At 41.3% G+C, this 21,951-nt stretch overlaps 1 protein-coding gene across 1 annotated transcript in view; it reads right to left on the reverse strand.

Annotated features, from left to right (window-relative positions):
- Positions 1–21,951, reverse strand: part of chd6 (chromodomain helicase DNA binding protein 6) — a 36,200-nt gene that overhangs the window by 4,518 nt on the left and 9,731 nt on the right. Inside the window, 35 exon segments of the mRNA XM_057339058.1 lie at positions 428–532; positions 624–767; positions 892–1,122; positions 1,212–1,685; positions 1,977–2,186; positions 2,733–2,869; positions 3,341–5,209; positions 5,296–5,504; positions 5,790–6,033; positions 6,186–6,234; positions 6,314–6,389; positions 8,024–8,153; positions 8,426–8,529; positions 8,637–8,726; positions 9,362–9,521; positions 9,993–10,192; positions 10,492–10,694; positions 11,277–11,387; positions 11,903–12,082; positions 12,220–12,384; positions 12,568–12,763; positions 12,858–13,068; positions 13,162–13,417; positions 13,724–13,867; positions 15,099–15,275; positions 15,427–15,670; positions 15,888–16,009; positions 16,193–16,327; positions 16,618–16,704; positions 17,087–17,204; positions 17,689–17,747; positions 17,859–17,924; positions 18,050–18,196; positions 18,372–18,516; positions 19,862–20,397. Of these exon segments, the coding sequence (XP_057195041.1) occupies positions 428–532; positions 624–767; positions 892–1,122; positions 1,212–1,685; positions 1,977–2,186; positions 2,733–2,869; positions 3,341–5,209; positions 5,296–5,504; positions 5,790–6,033; positions 6,186–6,234; positions 6,314–6,389; positions 8,024–8,153; positions 8,426–8,529; positions 8,637–8,726; positions 9,362–9,521; positions 9,993–10,192; positions 10,492–10,694; positions 11,277–11,387; positions 11,903–12,082; positions 12,220–12,384; positions 12,568–12,763; positions 12,858–13,068; positions 13,162–13,417; positions 13,724–13,867; positions 15,099–15,275; positions 15,427–15,670; positions 15,888–16,009; positions 16,193–16,327; positions 16,618–16,704; positions 17,087–17,204; positions 17,689–17,747; positions 17,859–17,924; positions 18,050–18,196; positions 18,372–18,516; positions 19,862–20,397 (7,734 nt within the window).

The following is a 21,951-nucleotide window of genomic DNA, read 5'->3' on the forward strand; positions in this document are numbered from 1 at the left end:
CAATAAACATGGAAACAACTGTCTTATACATTAAAGTGTTTTCAATCTTTAGACTGCTAGTGCATGTTTTTCATTACCTTAATGTGTACTTTGCTGTAAAACCTTTTTTTTAGTCTGAAAAATCTTATGTAACACATCTACATCAGAAGTGTTTGAGCAAGATGACTATAACTGAGATGAATGCGCTCTAATGTACCAGATATGATGGTACTAGCCATTTAGCAGATGCTTTTCATCCAACAAAATATAGGGACAGTCTCCCCAGAAGAACATTTGAGTTCGTTGTTCAAGGACACCAAGGTGCAACTTTAACATTTGAGATACATTAAGGCTGACTTTTCAATGTCTCTCGTGTAATAACCTCTAATCCACTGACGGCAGTTTTTACACCCTCACTAGACGGACAGAGTGTGTATATATTACTCACAGAGTGCTTTACCACATCCGCCCAATCAGGTGCCACGCAATACTCAGAGTTTGCATCCAGCCATCTGGAAAGCTCCTTAATGGCTGGAGCCATAGCGCCCCCAAGCTGTAACCAAAGAAATTGCAGCATTAAAATTGTAATAAATCAAGCAATCGAATATTGTAAAAGGGAAAATACAAGATGAGGTGTTTGTTACCCTGCGCCCTGTGCTTCTGTGCACGACAGGGACCCTCTCCTCTCCGGTTAGGGAGTTGATATCAAGTTTGGTGGGGTCTTTGCAGCGATGCCTTCTCTGCTTTGGACGATCCAAGAAACTATGCAACATGCTTGCGCTCTGAGACTGCGAAAGACAAATGAAAGAGGTTTACATCAGATTGGAAAGCTAAACTTGTTTACATTTGAATCAAAGATGCCCAATAACAATTCAGAAATTATATATGTTTCACCAAAAGGACGCAACTGACCGATGGGAAAGTGGGAAGCTCCATGTTGTAGCTGGGATTCTGTCTGAGCCATTCCATTAGGCCTTTGTTGGCAGCTTCCCTTTCCACGGTGACGTTCAGGGCCTCTGCTGGAGGAGCAGTTGGAGGGGGTGCTGATGGGGGGCCAGGAATTGTAGCCGGAGAGGCTGAGGGACATTCTGACTGGGAGGATGTAGACGACACAACAGGATGGCTGATATTCTCTGATCCGCTCTGTGAAGTAAATAAAGAAACACGCCAGATGTAGTGCACGCATGATACGGTGCATTTCAGAGATCTGTTGATTGATTGATTCCACAAACCTGTTGTTCTGGTAAGTTCACGACTCGGCTCTTCAAGAAGTTCAAGTCAGTGGCCTCCACGTTTCTTCTCCGTCCTCTCCTCCTCCTAAACATGGCGTCATCGCGGCGAAGGCTGCCGTTGACGATCTGCCCTGTAACCGGGTGAATTAGGCCAGCCTGCAAAATGCCCGCCATATCCAATCCCAGCGAGCCTTGTATGGAGCCTATCCCAGTTATTTTATGAGGTGCTGATTGGACAGTGTGGCTCATGTGACCGATCGGCCCACTTTCTCCACCAACCGTTAGCTCTGTCTGCTTGGAGAGGTCAATGGCCGCATCCTGCCAGCCGTTAAGGAGAAGAGCGTTAGCACGGTGAGATCCAGCCTGGATCTTTTCTCCAAGATTGCTCGGTTTGGCGAGAACCTCTGCCTCGAATTCGAATCCGTGTCTGGGACGTTTCAGTTCGGAGAGGAAAACAGGAGCCACCAACCGCTCCTGTTGGGAGAAGAGATGCAAATTAAAGCAATAGGCCATGACAGGTTACAAGTTAGAGTAATTTTACTACAGTTTACCACTCAGACTATAATATTTTATCATGTTGACAGTGTCCTACACACTTGCCAACAACCAGCCAGGTGTGCAAGGGCTGTTCGTTTCTAAAAGGTTTAGGTCTTTGATATTTTATTGACTTTCTGGAGACTATACATTTAAAAACATTCTCTAAAAATAATTTTTAAAAACTATATAAATTCATCATACCATCATCAGATGTGACAGTAGACCTACCTTGGGTAAATGTTGTACAGTGTGAGGAAGATTAAAGTTTAGGCTCTGAGTCATTCTGGTGGGCAGGAATCCTGCCCTCTGATGGGTACTGCTGGGCATGCAAGTGTTGGCGAGTGAGCTGGGAGACTCGTACTGCTGACTGGAGGAAGGCCACTTTCCCTTTAATATAGTGTGGCAGACACTGTCAATACGGTTGATGATAACTCTGTCCTGTGGAGAACAAAAGAAAAAACTTTTTTTTTAGAATAGGCCAAAATGCAGTGATGAAGAGACTTGCATTTAAAGGGACAGTTCACCCAAAAATACAAATTCTGTCATCATTTACTCACCCTCGAGTTGTTCCAAATCTGTGTCATTTCTTTGTTCTGATGAACACAGAGAAAGATTTGAAGGAATGCTTGTAACCAAACAATTCTTGGCCACCATTGACTACCATAGTAGGAAAAATGAAAATGGTAATGTTTGCTTTCCTACATTCTTCAAAATATCTTCTTTTGTGTTCAACAGAACAAAGACATTTATAAAGCAATGTTTCCTACTATGGTAGTATTTTTTGGTGGGGGGGTGAACTATCCCTTTAAATGTAAGACCACTGCTAAACAGGTAACCTCAGGTGTTTAACAATACAGTTCTTTTCAAACATTTACAAATAAAAATGACGTCAATATGGATTTTTTATAAACCCCTAAATTCAGCAAGCACCACCAAATATTTTTTTCTATTTAACTAAACATAGGGTAAAATGTATGTCCATACCTTCGGCCACTCAGAAAAGGAGAAGAGGGCTTTCTCCTGTAGAAGCTGAGCAATGGTTGGTTCTCTTATTTCATGGACGCTGTTTTCCATCTCACACATGGGTAATGAAAAACGTGGGGCTTCGACATCTAATAATGCTTAAAAAAATTAAAATCATTAAGTCGGGGAGTATATATGAACAACTTTTCAAATTATTTATTAATGTTGTATTTAAATTACAAAACTGTGACCAAACTAATATTTCTTTGTGACTGGCTCTAATGCAAGCAACTTGGTTGAAGCAAAGATAACAAAGAAACAAGATGATTAACTTTACTATAAAATTTAGTTACGTTTCGGTCTGCATGATAAATCGAAAATAACCTGCACACGATTTGGTGGTTGTCTGCAATTTTTTTGCACTGAAAGCCAGAGGGTGCTCAGCATTTCCTACTGATCACAGAGCCGTGCTTCACGGACAAACAGTGCATGAAACATAATCACAGATTTTGCAAACCGCTCTAGACAGGCCAATTTACGCAATATTTAGTGTTAATCATGATTATTCCTGCAGCCCTGGTTACATTACATATTTACTTTAAAATTGGCTGACAAAAGTCTGACAGTACCTGATGTCTTTGTATCTTCATCCTTCAGTTTATCCTTCACCTCCAGAACTTCAGTCTGCTCAAGCTGAGGCGTCTGTGTAGTGCTGTCTGGCTCAGGTTTTACATCTGACACCACTGGATCCATGAGGAACTCTTGTCTGATGTTGGGATCAGCCTCAAGGTCAGGAGATACCGAGGTGTCAGGTAAAATAGCTGGAGATGACGGAAGTGAAGAGGTCAATGGGTAATCTGTTGAGAGAGTAGTGTTTGTAAGATTTCATTCCTCTGTTGACGGTTCTTTACAGGGTTCTTCAAGCATTTGTCCCTCTGTCGAGTCTTGCTGATACCCTTCACAAGGTTCCTGCAGGGTCTCGTCACATGTCAAATCGTACGACTCCTGCAAAGGCACTTTTCCCGGCTCTGTTATCGCCTTTTCATACGATTCATCCAAGGGCGCTTCACAAGAATCCTCAAATGAAACCTTGCAGTCCATTTTTTGTGATTCCTCAAGGCAGTTTTCTCTTGATGACTCTAATGAAGGCATCTTGTCGATTTCATCGGCGTCCTTCATCCTCGGAACGGCTGTAGCCAGACTGTCACTATCCAGGGAAAGTTCTTCTTTCTCAAAATGGAACCCTATGCTTTCCGCTCCATCTCCTGGACTGGGAATGCTCTGTGTGATGTTGGAATCACTAAGCTTCTCCTCTTGCTCCTCACTTAAGGGGTCGGCCTGGTCAAGACTTACCTCCGGGAGTCCGAGAGGTGTCGGCGGTACGTATTCTGGAAGACTTGCAGACAGATCCGTCTGATCCACAGAAGTCTCTCCTACATTAAGGTCTTTAAACAACATGAAGCTTGGTGCTAGCGGCTCTACGGGGTTACTCTGGGAGTCTGAACTAGGCATGCTCAAACAGTCGGTTAGAGCTTCATCACCTTCCCGACCGTCTTCTGGCTGAGCAGCATCCAGAAATCCTGTTTCTAATGCTGGTGCTCCCAGAATGGGATCGGTCTCGTTGAACATGTCGGAGGTTTCGGCGTGGTCCGAGCTTTCCCATGGAGTCTGAAGTTCATCCAGTTCCACAGAAGGAGCCATTAAGCCGGTCTCCTCCGAGGACCCTTGCTCTCCGACCAAAACGTCGCTACGAAGCTTCCCAGCTATGGTGTCCGCTATATCTCCTTGAGTGCCATTTAGTTCTCCTTGAACACCGTATGAGTTTAGCATATTCTGCCCACCAGTTGCAGAATTGAAGGGGAATCCATTAAAGGCCTCTTTACCGGACTTACTATGTAGCTGATCTGATGTCAAGCTGTCATGTTGTAAAGACCCCAACTCTAGCGAATCATCCAACGGAGGACAGTCCAAAAATACTTCCCTGCTTCCCGTACCCATGCTGATGCTTCCAGTCTCTGACGCCACAACTTCTGTGGGCTGGTGATGGCCGGGAGTATGAATGAGTTGATGGGTTTGTGTGTGGTGTGAGGTTGCGGCGCGGTACTCCGGAGGTTGTGGGGACTGACAATGGCCATGGTTGGCATCGTATAAGCAGCAATGGAGATGGGACAAACCCGGCGCAGGATATCTGTGGTTTTCTTTGTGAACATAGTTTCGGTGGGCCTCCAGGAAGGATAGCTGAGGGTCATTTAAGATGTAGAAGTCCGTTCGGCTCAAGCCGTGTTTAGCAACACCAATGAGAAGATCACGATCGTGTTTGCCACACTCCCACCAAACAGGCAAATAGAGGCTGGGACGACAAAGCTGCAGTCGTGCCCCCAAAAGCGGGTGGCGCAATACTTGCTCACGGACCTTCCTCAAAAGTTCGATACGGTATAACGTTCGGGCAGCTCGCTCCTCTGTAATGGGTTCCACAAAGAGCGTAGGGTCAACAGAGCCTGTGTAAAAGAAGATTTTTTTCATGTTAACAATTTGAGTTTCTTTTACCTTCCCACCCAACCATCAATTCTAACATCAATCTTACATTCATCTTTTCTGGGTGGAAGTCTACAAGCAGTGCGACACATTGAGACGAAGCTGTAGAAATATCTCTCCAAACTTTCATCCGTTTTCCTCTCCAAGCGAGCAAGGGCACGGAACTGGTTCCAGTCAAAAGTCTTCTTTTCAGGGTCAAAAGCTACCCCAAACGATGACACGGTGCGATAGAAGTCCGCCTGCTCGCGGCGTGTCCACCTGTGTACAACGGAGAAACCTTTAACTAACCGTAGAAACACCATTTACAGATTTTTAACTCTTGATCTGCATAGGCTGAGATGTTTAAAGGATAGTTCTGTGTGACTTTCTTTTGTTAAGCACAAAAAAAGATGTTAAGCAGAATGTTAAGGACTGACTATCCTCAGTTACTACACATTTATACAGCTTTAATTGTTAGGTCTTAAACTGCCTATTCTTTTGATTTTTTTTATTTAATTCAGATAAAATTACTTTACACAATATCACAGCTGTCAAATAGCTCACCTCCGTTGCCACTCCAGAAAAAGCGGATCCGGCTCAGTTGTGCAGTGCCTAAAATCTCCAATATGCCAAGCCACAGGTGCAATTCCCTCGTGCAGGAGGAAATCAGGACGAAGCGGCTCTCGCCGTGTGTATCGTTGATAGGCAGTAATGAGTCGTCGTAATCTCGCAGTAAGAGACGAGCCTGCCGGCCAGTGTATCCGTCCCTGCTCAATCACTTCTGCAATGAGATCTCCTTGAAGTGATGCTACAATTCCCATCCAAAAGAAACAACACTTTACTCAATCTGTAGCAATTTAATACGTTTACATGCACAGATTAAAAAAAAAGGCCCTGGTGTCTTTTTTTTAGAAAACTTAGCAAAACCTGAATATAAAAAAATATTTTTTTTAGTCATACCCATCACCGTACTGTCATTTTTCCCGATTTCCTCTAACATGGGCTCCTCCTTTGTAAAAGAAGAAGATAATACCTATATGAACAGTTCATTAAAACACTTAGCAACACTGAATTAGTGACATTCTTACCTTGATGTCTCCCTTCTCTTCTAACTCCTCAGACTTAGATTCTGTCTCCTCCTTCACTTCATCATTCTTGCTGATACTGTAAAATAAGAAAAGTTGTTACATTACATGTAAATATATATATATATATATATTTACAGTATACATATATATATATTTCACTAATTCCATTCAAAAGTGAAACTTGTATATTATATTCATTCATTACACACAGACTGATATATTTCAAATGTTTATTTCTTTTAATTTGATGATTATAACTGACAACTAATGAAAATCCCAAATTCAGTATCTCAGAAAATTAGAATATTACTTAAGACCAATACAAAGAAAGGATTTTTAGAAATCTTGGCCAACTGAAAAGTATGAACATGAAAAGTATGAGCATGTACAGCACTCAATACTTAGTTGGGGCTCCTTTTGCCTGAATTACTGCAGCAATGCGGCGTGGCATGGAGTCGATCAGTCTGTGGCACTGCTCAGGTGTTATGAGAGGCCAGGTTGCTCTGATAGTGGCCTTCAGCTCTTCTGCATTGTTGGGTCTGGCATATCGCATCTTCCTCTTCACAATACCCCATAGATTTTCTATGGGGTTAAGGTCAGGCGAGTTTGCTGGCCAATTAAGAACAGGGATACCATGGTCCTTAAACCAGGTACTGGTAGCTTTGGCACTGTGTGCAGGTGCCAAGTCCTGTTGGAAAATGAAATCTGCATCTCCATAAAGTTGGTCAGCAGCAGGAAGCATCAGAAGCGTCTCGCCTGGGCTAAAGACAAAAAGGACTGGACTGCTGCTGAGTGGTCCAAAGTTATGTTCTCTGATGAAAGTAAATTTTGCATTTCCTTTGGAAATCAGGGTCCCAGAGTCTGGAGGAAGAGAGGAGAGGCACAGAATCCACGTTGCTTGAGGTCCAGTGTAAAGTTTCCACAGTCAGTGATGGTTTGGGGTGCCATGTCATCTGCTGGTGTTGGTCCACTGTGTTTTCTGAGGTCCAAGGTCAACGCAGCCGTATACCAGGAAGTTTTAGAGCACTTCATGCTTCCTGCTGCTGACCAACTTTATGGAGATGCAGATTTCATTTTCCAACAGGACTTGGCACCTGCACACAGTGCCAAAGCTACCAGTACCTGGTTTAAGGACCATGGTATCCCTGTTCTTAATTGGCCAGCAAACTCGCCTGACCTTAACCCCATAGAAAATCTATGGGGTATTGTGAAGAGGAAGATGCGATATGCCAGACCCAACAATGCAGAAGAGCTGAAGGCCACTATCAGAGCAACCTGGCCTCTCATAACACCTGAGCAGTGCCACAGACTGATCTACTCCATGCCACGCCGCATTGCTGCAGTAATTCAGGCAAAAGGAGTCCCAACTAAGTATTGAGTGCTGTACATGCTCATACTTTTCATGTTCATACTTTTCAGTTGGCCAAGATTTCTAAAAATCCTTTCTTTGTATTGGTCTTAAGTAATATTCTAATTTTCTGAGATACTGAATTTGAGATTTTCATTAGTTGTCAGTTATAATCATCAAAATTAAAAGAAATAAACATTTGAAATATATCAGTCTGTGTGTAATGAACGAATATAATATACAAGTTTCACTTTTTGAATGGAATTAGTGAAATAAATCAACTTTTTGATGATATTCTAATTATATGACCAGCACCTGTATATATACAGTATATATATATAGTATACTCCAAAGATGTTTACCTGTCAGGAGTATCTGCAACTGCTTCTGCTTCACCTTGTTCTACTGTCAACGCCGTGACGTCAGGCATGCCCACCCGCTCCAGGAAACACAGCGCAGGGTCCGCACGCATGGCATTATACCGCTCGTACCCTACAGAGGACACAGAGAGAACTCACTACAGTACATACAATCAGCAATGAGAAGACAGATGCAGGAACTGTAATATTTAGCACCAATAAGATGCTTTAAAGGTAAATCATCATATCACTGCTAAAGAATTCTTGCGTACAAAATAATTGTGCTATATTTATATTGCTATATTTCACATGTATGACAATACATCAAGCAAAATTGCTACTAATTTATTAATCTGAGTTTGACAAAGTTGCCCAGCTCTTTCAAGTGTTTGTGTCTTATCTCACCATGTTTGTGTACCCCAATGAGCAGTGATTTATCAGCCTCAGCATCCCACCATATAGTAGGGATCTCAATGTAGTCGATATCAGGCAGAGTGACCTCCAGTTTACTGCAGAAACAAACATATCCACGTTGATGTTAAACAGCAAACCACGTGTTTGCTGCAGTATCCCATCATCAACGTGAGGGTAAGATGCATCATGGGAACTGTAGTACCTAGCTGGGATTCCTTCAAGAGCTTGAGCCGCAGCATCCCCCAGAACTTCCACCTTCAGATAGTACAGCATTCGCACCCTCAGCAAAACTCTGTACAAAACACCATTTAAACATGTTTATATGTTAGTGGTCAAACATAGTATTTTTGACACTATGTTTAATTTAAGATTGTAGGAAATCATGACGGAGAAAGGATGATAGGATTTAAGATCACGGAGGCATTATCTTAAAAAGTAAGACTAGGTGATAGCTAAATGCTAGATTACTGTTAAATTTCAATTTAATGATGAAGAAATGAGATATAAAGTTCCCAGGAAACACACAAACCGATAAAATGTACAGCTTAAATAAACTGTATTTCAGTCGCTTTGGATGAAAACGTCTCTCAAACGCATAAATGTATGTACAAGTCAACATAAATGACTCAAACTAATTGCACTACTCTTTATACACAATATTTACTTAAAACGGTGTCTTAGCAAATAAAGTAAAAAGAAACTGATCACAGTATCCTGCTGCGTCCTCCATATTCAATCTCTCAAAACTGCAAATTGCCTTCGGTACAGATTTTGTGGGTGTGTTTTGCTGATTTGCATACTTCTTTAGTGATTAAGGTACTTAAAACAACGCAGAGAGCATATGCAAATAAACACTGCTATTATCGAGTGCGATATATTCTCAGTGAACTTTACATGTGCTGATATTTTTGTATTATGAAGTCTCACTTGTTGCAATGTTGCTTGAGGTGCTTCTTGTAGCTGTCGTCCTGAAGAACCACCTCAGGGTTACAGTGGACCAGCCAGTCTGCATTCTTCAGCTCAGGTGGACTCAACTGGTTCTTCAGCTTCTTGCCTTTACGACCCCGTGGGACAGGAGCTGACAGACCTGGACAGGTAAAGACATGGATGGTAATGCTTTACGTAGTTTTTTTATGCGTTAGTCAAGTACAGCAGTCATCAGATTCGATTGCAATTGATGAATATTCTCCATTGTTGTGATTCATTAGATAATTTGAAGCTTCCTGTCTCTCAATTGATCAAGATGTGTTAATTAACTATTGGTTTAACAATAGAACATGCAAATATAATACATAAAATAATCAGTATTTTCTAAATTTTTCAATTATTATTAACTGAAACACACAAGAAGTGTATTAATCAATTATTTATTAATCAAACAAAATGTATCACTCAATAAAAATAATACTCAATTATAAATAATAATCACATTGGGCATCGTTGGCCAGTAATAACATCAATATTTATTCAATTAATTCGTAAATTTATATTTATTCAATATAGTTATCATTTTAAATTGAGTATGCAAGTTCCCAAAAATAAAAATAGCGGCAGTTACCGGAGTGGTTTTGGAGTGCTTGGTTGTGTCCGTCTTTAGTGGGCGTGATCAGGTCCCAGATGAAGCTCTTGATTTTATCGTCTCCTTTATAATGTCGAACACAGTAGACCAGCAGAGCCCTGCACAGGATCTCCATGTCTCTCTCCGTTAGATGCCATTTAAATCGGCCATGATTGAGAATTTCATTCCATCTACCCCACCTGTACAGCACATATGTTGCATGAATAAAGACCACAGAGTTGAATATCTTCAATGGTCTTACTAATTCAACAGGTTTCTTAGTACCTGCTAGGAATACCAGAATTATTGTGTTGTCATACAGATGCTGGTCTTTAGCATGCAACACTGTTGTGTCTACAACAAGCCTAATTTGTAGTTTCAAACTGAGACTATTTGCAGATGTCAGTCGTAATGACTACACAGTGTAGTGATACATTGAATGTCATAAAGAATGCCGACCCCTGGTGTAGGGTAGGTCCAACACGACAAAAGGACTGACCCGAAAATGAGCAGGTTCTTCTCCACTCTGAAGCACTCTGCACGGAGGTAGCGTCTGCTGCGGTCACTGAGCCTTCTCGAACGACAGGGGCGTTCTTCCGAGTCGCTGTCGAGTTCAGAGAATTCCATCAGCTCGTCATCCTCGAACGAATTATAGTGACGCGTCTGCTTCCGTACGCGAGGCGTGTCGATCACCAAACTCTCCTGAAAGATTTAGAGACCAACAGCTGATGTCTCATCACATCCACACACGTATTCAAAATTGCAAACACACATTCACGAACCCACTCTCTCATGAAAACTCACACATTCATGAAAAGACACACCATCACATTCATTAATATACACATACACACACACACATTCATGAACAAAAACACACAAATGTTAATATGAAGCAAGATGCTGAAAAAACATCATTACATACACATCATGTTTTCACACATCGTCAAAACTATTGTGATTGTTTCACAGCATCTTTCCATAGTATAAAAATATGACAATGAAGAATTTAGCCAAGAGAAACGTAACAAAATACTTTGAAAATCAAAGATTTTGTGCTTAAATAGCATTAACACACAAACGTGCCGTCGCTACAGTGGTTTTGTCATTAAATCATTCCATCTGTTTTGACTTTAGTGTGATATTCAAATCAAGTCTCTCTCTCTCTCTCTTTTGTGGTGTCATCTGTAATTGTCTGGTGCTACAACACCACAGTGAGTCACTGTGAGCTCACATGCAAAGAGACGTGTAAAACCATCTGTGTCTTTGTGTGTGTGTTTTTACCTTTTCAGCTTTGGAGTCGATTTCCAGCTCAGCGATTTTAGCCCATTTCTGCCAGAAGTTTGGATCGTCCAGAGAGATGTCCGTACGGTTCCCTGAAGAAACAAAGCTGGCCTGGAATTGAGAAATAAAATGAAATTATGAGCACTTTATCAAGCAAGTCAAGATGGTGTTTGACTATGACACCGTATCTAATGCCTTTATTTTTGAATTAAAGCGTGTGCCAAATGCATACAGTAAACTTCTTTAGTAACATCAATGGAGGAAATAGGTCGGATATCTCTTTAATGTCACATTTGTTACTCTTGTGTGTAGACTTTTGCCACTGTATATTGCTTCTCAGACTTTTTTCCTTTTAAAAAAATCTCCTTTTTTTTTTAGAAGAGTTGTGCTTAGTATTGCCAGGATACCAACGTCTGCAAAAACTCTGAGATTCCCTCATTTGTTGAATCTTCCAGAGGTTATTTAGGACAATGTTTGTTTCGAACATCTTTAAACAACAAAGTCACAAAACCATATTAGGTTACAGTGACACAAGCCCTGAAGGAACCCTGGGTGGTTAGAAAAACATTCGTTTATCTGTTTTGAGTTTTCAGTAGATCAGACTGATATGTACACCGTATGTATACCTTGGCAAACGTGGATCCCTTTCCCTCAGACTGGATTTTAATGGTCTGGGTGCGTCTTTGCAGGATCTGATCGATGTCCTCCTCACAAAATTTAGAGCCCTCGTCTTCTTCATCCATGAGCGCTCCGTACGCTCCCTTCCTGAGGAGATCTTCCACCTCCATCTTAGACAGTTGTTGAACCTCAACGAGGCAAAAACATTTCATTTGTTCATTTAATTAGCAAGCCAAACCTCATGATGGCATCAAGGTGATGAAACTTTAAACCCGTGTCTACTCAATCAAAACGTTTTGGGGGGTTGATTTTGTAATGCACTCACCCCGTTGAGACTTCCCTTGCGGTTTATGTCCTGTAGAACAGCCTTGTCCAATCCCAGTTTGAGACTGGCTTTGTCGAACATTTCCCTCTCATACGAGTTCCGCGTGATAAGGCGATAAACCTTCACTGCTTTGCTTTGACCGATCCGGTGGCAACGAGCTTGAGCCTGTTTGTAACAAACAAGTTATTTGTAGTTTGTGTTAAAAATGCTAAAAAAAAACAACTTTCTAAACGAAGAAAATGAGTTATACTGTATGTAGAAGTCAATAATGATATTTGTTTTTTTTTCAGTTGCTTAATTTGTATGTTCTAGCTTGAAGCAACATTTTGGCTGAAGATGATGAGCGACCTGCAAGTCGTTCTGCGGGTTCCAGTCCGAGTCGAATATGATGCAGGTGTCAGCTGCGGTGAGGTTGATGCCCAGCCCTCCCGCTCGTGTGCACAGGAGGAACACGAAACGGTCCGAGTCCACCTTACTGAAGCGATCGATGGCAGCCTGCCGTAGATTCCCTCGAACCCTGCCATCTATACGCTCGTACGTGTACCTGCACACGTTATACAGATCACAGATAAGAACGTTTTGCGAAACATTAAGTTTATTTATGTCTAATGTCAGAGGATAATAAAGATGTGTGTGACCTCCTCTGGATGAGGTAGTCTTCCAGTATATCCAGACATCTGACCATCTGTGAAAACACCAGCACTTTATGTCCTCCAGCTAGAAGTTTGGGCAGCAGCTTGTCTATGAGCACTAGTTTACCGGCAGCCTGGATCATAGCCTGAAGCTGGAAATCCAAGGCGTCAGGACTGTACGTCTTCCTGAAGCTCTCTAGAATCTTTTCCTCGGCACCTGAGGATGAGGAGACAAACTTTAAATCAAACCTCAATGTCCATTGAAACCTTGGATGATGCACAAGGTCTCAAAAAGTGTGTGTGCGCACACCTGTGATGAGGTACGGGTGATTACAACACTTGCGAAGCTCCATCATTGTGTTAATGAGGTTGGGCATGTTGTGCTGGTTTGCTCCCTTGGCAAGAAAGGTGAAGTTTTTCTCCAGAATGGCCCTGTAGTATTTCTTCTGAATGTTCGTGAGCTCCACCTCGATGATTGTCTCCTCTTTGGGGGCAAGATTCTTCTCGACATCATCCTTTAGTCTCCTCAACATCATGGGCTTCAGAATGGCCTGAAGTTTCTTTACCTGCAGGTACGAACATTGTTAAGTTAATGTTAGGAAACGTTTGAATAACTTGATATTTCACCATTTATAATAATAATAATTAAAAGCGGATGTTCCCATAAACAATTTATCTTGCGTAGTTGGCTCTTTTGTCATCACATCAAGCTTGATCGGAGCCATGTGGACAATTTCGATAAATATCTTGCAAACAAGGCAAATCCGTTAGAGCTAAACAAACAATCGCCCTCAGAGCAGAGTTCACTTGCAGTGCATACTTTTTTATGCTTGCAAACCTGTCTTGCGATAGCTGAAGACATTAGTTCTCACCTGCTCCTCAGTTTTCAGGTCTCCAAACTCCTCCAGGAAAGTGGTCTCAGACGGGAACTGTAAGGGTTCGAGGAAGTTGAGGAGACTGAAAAGTTCCTCAACTGAGTTCTGCAAAGGAGTTCCTGTGAGAAGAACTTTATGTTCCTTGAGAAAGACACAAAAAAACAGAATATTCAAAGATACAGCTTTATGTATATATTTCTGTCACCTGTATTTATACAAATACTTATCATACTCTGTCCGCAAAGTATTCGGACACTTGAGTTTGACATTATTTATTTAAAGGGACAGTTCACCCAAAAATAAAAATGTACTTTTTTAAGTATTTACTCACCCTCGAGTTGTTCCAAATCTGTATGTTTCTTTTTCCGATGAACACAGAGAAAGATCTTTGGAAGAATGCTTGTAACCAAACAGTTCTTGGCCACCATTGACTACCATAGTAGAAAAAATGACAATGGTGGTCAAAAGTGCCCCAGAACGGTTTGCTTTCCTACATCTGTCAAAATATCTTCTTTTGTGTTCAACAGATTTGGAACAATTTGAGGGCGAGTACATGAAGACAGAATTTTCATTTTTGCGGGAACTGTTCCTTTAATCCAACATAATTTATATACCATTTGTCCCTTAGGTATCCAAAAACGCATTGGTGTGACTATATGTAAAAATTCATTTCAGCCCTGAAAGTACATTATATATTCACATCTCTACACTGTGGGAGTCTGAGATATATTTTACTAGGAAATACAACACTGCGTCAAAATCGAGCTCAACTTGCACATGCTGGCCATCACTGCAGATATGTAAAGCGGGTGAGATGAGATTAGTCATTCAGTGTGCTGGGAGAGCATGTGCGGATGTAACTGCACTGAAGCAGAACTCGGTAGCTAAATGAGATGCACGCAAGACGGACACCACCGTAGTTGAGCTCGACCTCACTTCCTCTTTTCCGCATTTAGATTTGCAGTGTCTGAGCTGCGGATAATTAGAGCAGTAGGTAGATAATATAAAAACAGATGCAATGACACATAAACCCAGTGTCAAATATCAAATACAGTCCTTCAAGTTTTCAAATGTAAAGCTCTGCTTGGTTAACCTATTACATGATTTCAAAACCTTTTGACCAATGAAATTCCACTGTGTTACATTTATGCATTTGGCAGACGCATTTATCCAAACCGACCTACAATACATTTAATCTATGCCAGGTTGTGTTTCCATGACGTTTGTATTGCCAGCACAATGCTTAACCTGTTGAGCTACAGGAACTTACCAAGAGCCATTTTTAGCTAATGAGATATTTTTAAGCAGAAAAACTATGACAAAACAAAATTTTCATGACTTTTCCATAAAGCAACCAGTCTGTTCAACTGACCAGGTTCATGAGCTTGAGACCCTCCAGCAGTTTACAGTTGCGGTTTTTAAGTCGATGAGCCTCGTCGATCACCACACAGCGCCAGTTAATCTTCTTCAGCTCTGGACAGTCCGCCATGATCATTTCGAATGTAGTGATTATCCCATGAAACTTAAACTGCCCGGTTACTACATTTCCCTGATGGAGAAAAAAACTGAGTGAGTACAAACAACACAAATACTCCACCAAAACCAAATCCAGCCATACTGTTGGTTCAGCCAGAATGTTCCTCTGTATTCACGTGTTTTTACATGAATCATTGGCTTTTGGGATGGTCTGCCGGACCCACCTGATCGTCTCGATGGTACATCTCATACTGATGGATCATCTGCCGGCTGATCTGACTGCCGTGATAGACAATGACGTTCATCATGGTCCATGTACGAAACTCTCTCTCCCAGTTGGTGATGGTGGAGAGAGGGGCGATGATGAGGAATGGTCCTCTCAAACCCATGAAGAAGATCTCGTACAGGAACGTGATGGACTGGATGGTCTTCCCCAGGCCCATTTCGTCAGCCAGGATACAGTTTTTCCTGTTGAAATGGGACAATGTAGATTATTATAAATAATGTCAACTGTTGCTTTGGATAAAATTATCTGCCAAATGCATGAATGTAAATGTTTCTAAGAAACTACTGCGGAAGTCATCAGTTGTCCAAAAAAGTGACGTTTAAATGTAAAGTAAAGTTTAAATTGAGTTCAGGATTTGGGGTAGAACTTTTAAACACTGATATTAAGAGTCTTTTTCACCTGTTGTACCAGTTGAAGAGCAGCCAGTTCATTCCCTCTAACTGATATTCTCTAAGCTCTTTCCCATTTATGTAGTCTCGAGATCTCTCCAGTTTCTGCCATTGTTCTGGTAGAGGTCTTTCCTGTAATAACACAGAGAACAGTAAACTGATATTTCCTCTCCTAGTTTAACATGCATACAGTACATACAAATAAAATCTTTAAGATGAACTATGCAATTCCAATGTAGACGCACACACCCGGTATACTACACTACAACACTCCAGTACGTCGAATAAGAAAGACTTAAGATTATGAGGCATTACCACGTGTTTGATTTCTGGTATTTCCTTGAGGTCTTCAAACTCTTTGATTTTCACGGGATCAACATCTTCCTGTAGCTCCCAAGTGCTCTCCTCATATGGCAGAGAGCACCATTTGACCAGGTAGTGTGTAACTTCCTGTTCACATGCAAACAAACCAAACAAGAGATCTGAGAAACACATAGATATCCTCCATTTAAAGATGGATATTTAAAGTTTTTAGTTATCAAAAGTAGAATGACAAAGTTATGAAATACTGTTTTCAAGCCTTCAAAAAAAACAAGTTTTCATGATGGTTCATGCTGGTTTAGACTAATTTACTAATTTGGTGTCAGTGTTGCTGGTTAGTCTAGTAAAAAAATCCTGTAGAGAAACCAGCACACCAGCATTCAAACACAACATACTGTATGCTTGTGATCTCATCTCACCTCTCCTGTTTCTGTGTCTGTAGTGATAGCGATCTCTAAAACTCGATCAACCTCGATGTAGTCCGGATTAAAGATGTCTTCATCCGGCTGAAAGGAAAAGACAAAAAAACTCACCAATATGGCCAATACCCACCCCGTCACCCTACCCAAACTTAAAATGGCACGGACTATAAAAATTTCCAAGTCTGAAAAAGAAATGGCAAAATTACTTTTGAAAATTCCTGTGTTCAAGTATTTCTAACTACATATTTACCGTTTAAAAACCTCTATGTGCAGTTTACAATACAGGAACACTTATTTCTAATTCTTTTGACCTTTAACTTCTCAATAACATTGAAATATTAATGCATGAAAATACAAAATTCATTTTCCTGAATGCATCCCAACTTTACATTTTTGGGTTATAATTTATTTCGAATTCCTTTTAAATGAGCTACAAACAAACGGCAGCGTGTTCTGGTGAACGCACCTCTGTGAAAATGTGCTTCATTTGTGCCTGCTTGTTCCTATAACGCTTGATTTTTTGGTGAATGCGTGGGTCCTTCTCCAACTCTTCCAAGGTCGCCCATTTACAGTGCAGATAGGAGCTGGCAAAGACAGAACACTTACATATCTGACAACATGTGATAAACAACATTGAACAGGTTTCAAGTCTTAAAAGGCCAATCATGTGTTTAACAAATAAAGCAAATTTTATTTACAATACTATTTTGTTTTGATATACATTATTACTTCAAGTTTAAACTTAGGTCTTGTCATTTCAACAGAAGATATTTTGAAGTAAGTTGGTAACCGAACAGTGGTGATACCCATTCACTTCTATTGTATGAACACAAAACCAATGCAAGTCAATGGGTGGCGGTTAGCAACATTCTTCAAAATATCTTCTTTTGTGTTCTGAATTTTCATTTTCAGGTGAACTATCACTTTAATAATAGATCATTTAATGCATAACATATTTGATGTTATGCATGTATTAATAATAAAGAGAGGAATCATTTTAATGTACATTATTTGCTGTCACAGTTGGAAAACGGAGAGGTTCGATAGGACAAAACATAGCAGACTTACAAATTTCTGTACTTCACATAAAATTTCTCCAAGCTTTCTGGTTCTTCATCTGGAGACATCTAAACGAAAGAGAGAACAAACAATGTCCATGTCCAGAGAACAAACATAACCATTTGTAAAACAGAAAAGTCTAACTCCCATTGTAAGATAATAAAGGGTGAGCTCTCTACCTCTTTCTTGACTGTTCGTACTGCGAGTATCTTTTCAATGATGTTGGCTTCATCTTCAGGGGGTTCCTGGAAAAGAAAGCAGACGGGAGTCATTCCTGTGTGTGTGTGTGTGTGTGTGTGTGTGTGTTTGCTCCACACAGATGTAGGGCAGGTGTGATGTGTGGCATAATGGCAGATGTTGCCACGGTTACCTCAGCCTGCCAGGCAAGGGTAGAAGACAGGGCAGGAATTCGGCCCGTGCCCAAAACAGCAATGGTCTCCCCATCATCATCCACGACCTTGAAATCAAGATCTTCATTATACTTCCGACGCTTCACCTGACGCCCTGAACGCCTCTTCTGCAGTAAGAGAGAACGAACACAAGCAAACAAAGAATCTTAACATCAGATTGAATATAACTTGAGGTCGGTAATAGTTTCTAGTACACCTAGCATGTGTCCCAATTCCATCAGGTACAGAGAAAACACATTTCAGACAATCTTGTGGATTAAACAGAACGTCACAGTCACTCACAGTGTCCATAGGGTCAATGCTTTCCTCGCCTCCCGTGGCCAGCGTGCTGAGGGAAGCCGTGTCGTCGCTCTCCACCGCCTCCAGCAGAGCATCACTTTTCCTCTTGCCCTTCTTCTTCTTCTCTGGTGGCATGGCACCCTGCTCTCTGCAAAACACAGAACGACACGCTCTCAAAATCCATCTTAGCCACACGTTTTCGCAGAGCACGACAAATCTGAGATCAAACCACCCGTGGGCTTGTTTGACAGACACATACCAGGACGTAATATGCTGTGCGGTTGTAAGTGGACAAATTGAACAAGCAGCTGAATTTTGCTGGAGCAGCACTTGAATGCAATTGTGTCATTTTAGTCCTTGACTTTGAAGTGTTAAATAGTGGATAAGAAACACAAAGAGAATAATAGCGGGAAAAAACATGAGTATGAGTATATCTCCCAACACTGCTGGGCATCAAAACATGTCCCTGTCAGGCTTCTTAGCTAGCTTAAAGTGATAGTTCACCCAAAATGTAAATACTGTCATCATTTACTCACCCTCTTGTCATTTCAAACTTGTATGACTTTCTTTCTTCTGCAGATCACAAAAGAAGAGATTTTGAAGAAAGTTGGTAACCGAACATTCACCTCTATTGTGTGAACACAAAACCAATGCAAGTGAATGGGTGCCGGTTAATAACATTCTTCAAAATATCTTCCTCTGTGTTCTGCGGAAGAATGAAAGTCATGCAGGTTTGAAATGACAAGAGGGTGAGTAAATGACAGAATTTTCATTTTGGGGTGAACTATCACTTTAAGCCTGCCCTGGTTAACCAGCTAGATCAGGTTAACCAGCTAGACCACCAAACAAGCACAAACCAGCATGAACCAGCTTGAATTCACATAGGCCTAAGATGTTTTCTCAGCAGGCTAATGGAGTTAATGATGCCTGCAGGTCATTCTAAGAGCCATAACGGCACTGCAGTGTGGTTGCTAGGGTGGTTACTAAGTGGTTGCTTAGAAGCTCGGGCCCTCTTCAATGCAAATAGTTTTTTGCTGATTTTAATGTCTGTCGCGTTCAAGTCCAACTGTTTGCCATACCACTAAATAGTTTAGCTTCATGATCTGCTGTAGTGATATGTAAATGTATTTCTTACTTCTGAAAAAATGATTACAGCCAAAGAAACATCTCAGATTTTTAGTACACACTGACCAAATGTTGTGGTTCAAAAATGATAAAAAGAACCAAAGTTATTAAATAGCTTTACAGGACTCAAACAAATCCCTTCACTGGTTTTATTTTGTCTCTTTTTGTCTCACATTTTAAACCTTTTAAAAGTTTTTTTTTTAAGTTTTTTTTTCTCGAGTCAACTACACCTGTATTTCTTAATGTTGTGTTATGTTAAACTTGCATTACATTGGTGTACAAAGCCATAAACTAAATTTAACATTTATTTGATTTGACAGTGCTGTTTTATGACTTAGTTTGAAATAGGAAATTCATCATCAACTCACTTTGGCTTCCTCCCTCTTTTTGAGGGTGGATGTGTTGCAGCGTTCTTGGCCTGCTCTTTCACTTTCGCATCTTGCCCTTTCTTGCCCTTTCTGACCTCCTTTTGAACTTTCACCTCCCTCTTCTTGTGATCCTTTTGCTCCTTCGCCGCCTTCGACTTTCTCGGAAGACGCTCCTTCCCTTCTTTTTGCTCCTTCCTCTTTGGTTTAACGTCGCCGTGTCCATCTTGCGGCCACTCCAGCACTTTCTTATCTTTTTTCCTACGTTTCTTCTTCACTCTGGCCCCGCCCCCTCCATCGTCCTCCTCGCTGTTGATTGGCGAGGGCGTCAGGCGGAGACTCTGGTCGGCGGCTGCGGGCCCCACCTGCCGTAACCCAGAGTGCTTTGGCTGAGCCATGCAGTGATTGGGGGGCCCGCCGATGATTCGTAACTGCTCTTTGCCAAAGTGGCCGATGGGAAATGTAGTTTGTGCGTTTTGGTCAGAGGCATGCGAGGCGGCAGCGGATGGAGTGTGCTTTAGTACGTGGGTGGCAGACATCTGGAACAACAACAGAATTTGTTTAGAAGTCAACGAAAGATCAAAGGAATAGTTCAAGCAGTGAATGCATTATTAAGACTTCAGTGCTACTTAAAGATGCACAAGCATTTTAACACCAGGACATTTTCATTTAGAAATATTCTTAAAACATTTCTTTTGCTTATGATGACATATGAAATAAGCAGAAATCATTGCAGCCAGTACAGAGCGCTTTGTGTTTGTAGTTCACATTAGCCTTGCGCATCTCGTTCCGCACAGCATGTTTATTTTTAACCGAGACAAGTGTTGCAGCGCACATGTGGAACAGCACGAGCGTGCACGCACACACGCGCACCCCAACAGCGCATGCGACTGCAGGCAGGTATGGGGATAATGTCAATGAATCATGCGCTTTCCAAAGCAAGCGGGGCTGGAATCAGGGCCGTTGTCATGGCAACAGGCTCGGGACCAAGCTGCGGGAAGCGGCGACGTAAACACGCAGTCTCTGTGGTAACCCTTTCCTCTCTGAGTCGAAAAGCATCGACCTCATTGTTCCATTAACACAATATCTACAAGGGTAAAAACATGAATTTTATATTTAACTTCACCACATAGACACAGGAAGTAAAACATCTTAGCCGCTGTAACTTCCATTTCACTTTTCGTTTTTCAATTCTTAGTTTCTGAATCATCACGTGTTGACAAAACATATGCGCAGAAACGAAAACAACCATACACTCTCTCTTACATAGTAAAGGCAAGCGCATACAGCTGCAGACCATTCCCGTGATGTGCTGCAGTATGCATGCGTGCCAGGCAAGTCTGCCAACCGCAAACACACACACACACACACACACACACACACACACACACACACGCTGCAATCAAATTCCCTATGAATCAATACCAACTCCCAACTCCCAAACGCGACAGCTGCAGTTCAGTCAATGTCAGTTTGATCTCTACAGAATAAACCTGGACGCATCTTTTTCAAATGTGCCACACACACAAACCTTCCCGTGTGCTAACATGTACTATCTAAGAAATGCATTTATGGAACATGTGTACAATGAGCCAAGGCAACAATAACCAAAATTATTATAACAAATGAAGTAATGCATTCTTATAGGCATGAAAGTACGACTGTAGATTATTTTGCTAATGAACTCCATCTTATTCTTTGATATTGTATCAGTGTGATCTGAACCAACAAGCTTTGATCTGATTGGCTGGCTTTACACAATGAGAAACTGTGTTTACAATAACACAATATCTACAAGGGTAAAAACATGAATTTTATATTTAACTTCACCACATAGACACAGGAAGTAAAACATCTTAGCCGCTGTAACTTCCATTTCACTTTTCGTTTTTCAATTCTTAGTTTCTGAATCATCACGTGTTGACAAAACATATGCGCAGAAACGAAATCAACCATACACTCTCTCTTACATAGTAAAGGCAAGCGCATACAGCTGCAGACCATTCCCGTGATGTGCTGCAGTATGCATGCGTGCCAGGCAAGTCTGCCAACCGCAAACACACACACACACACACACACACACACACACACAC

Source organism: Triplophysa rosa, linkage group LG7 (genome assembly GCF_024868665.1).
Source record: "Triplophysa rosa linkage group LG7, Trosa_1v2, whole genome shotgun sequence".
Lineage (NCBI taxonomy): Eukaryota > Metazoa > Chordata > Actinopteri > Cypriniformes > Nemacheilidae > Triplophysa > Triplophysa rosa.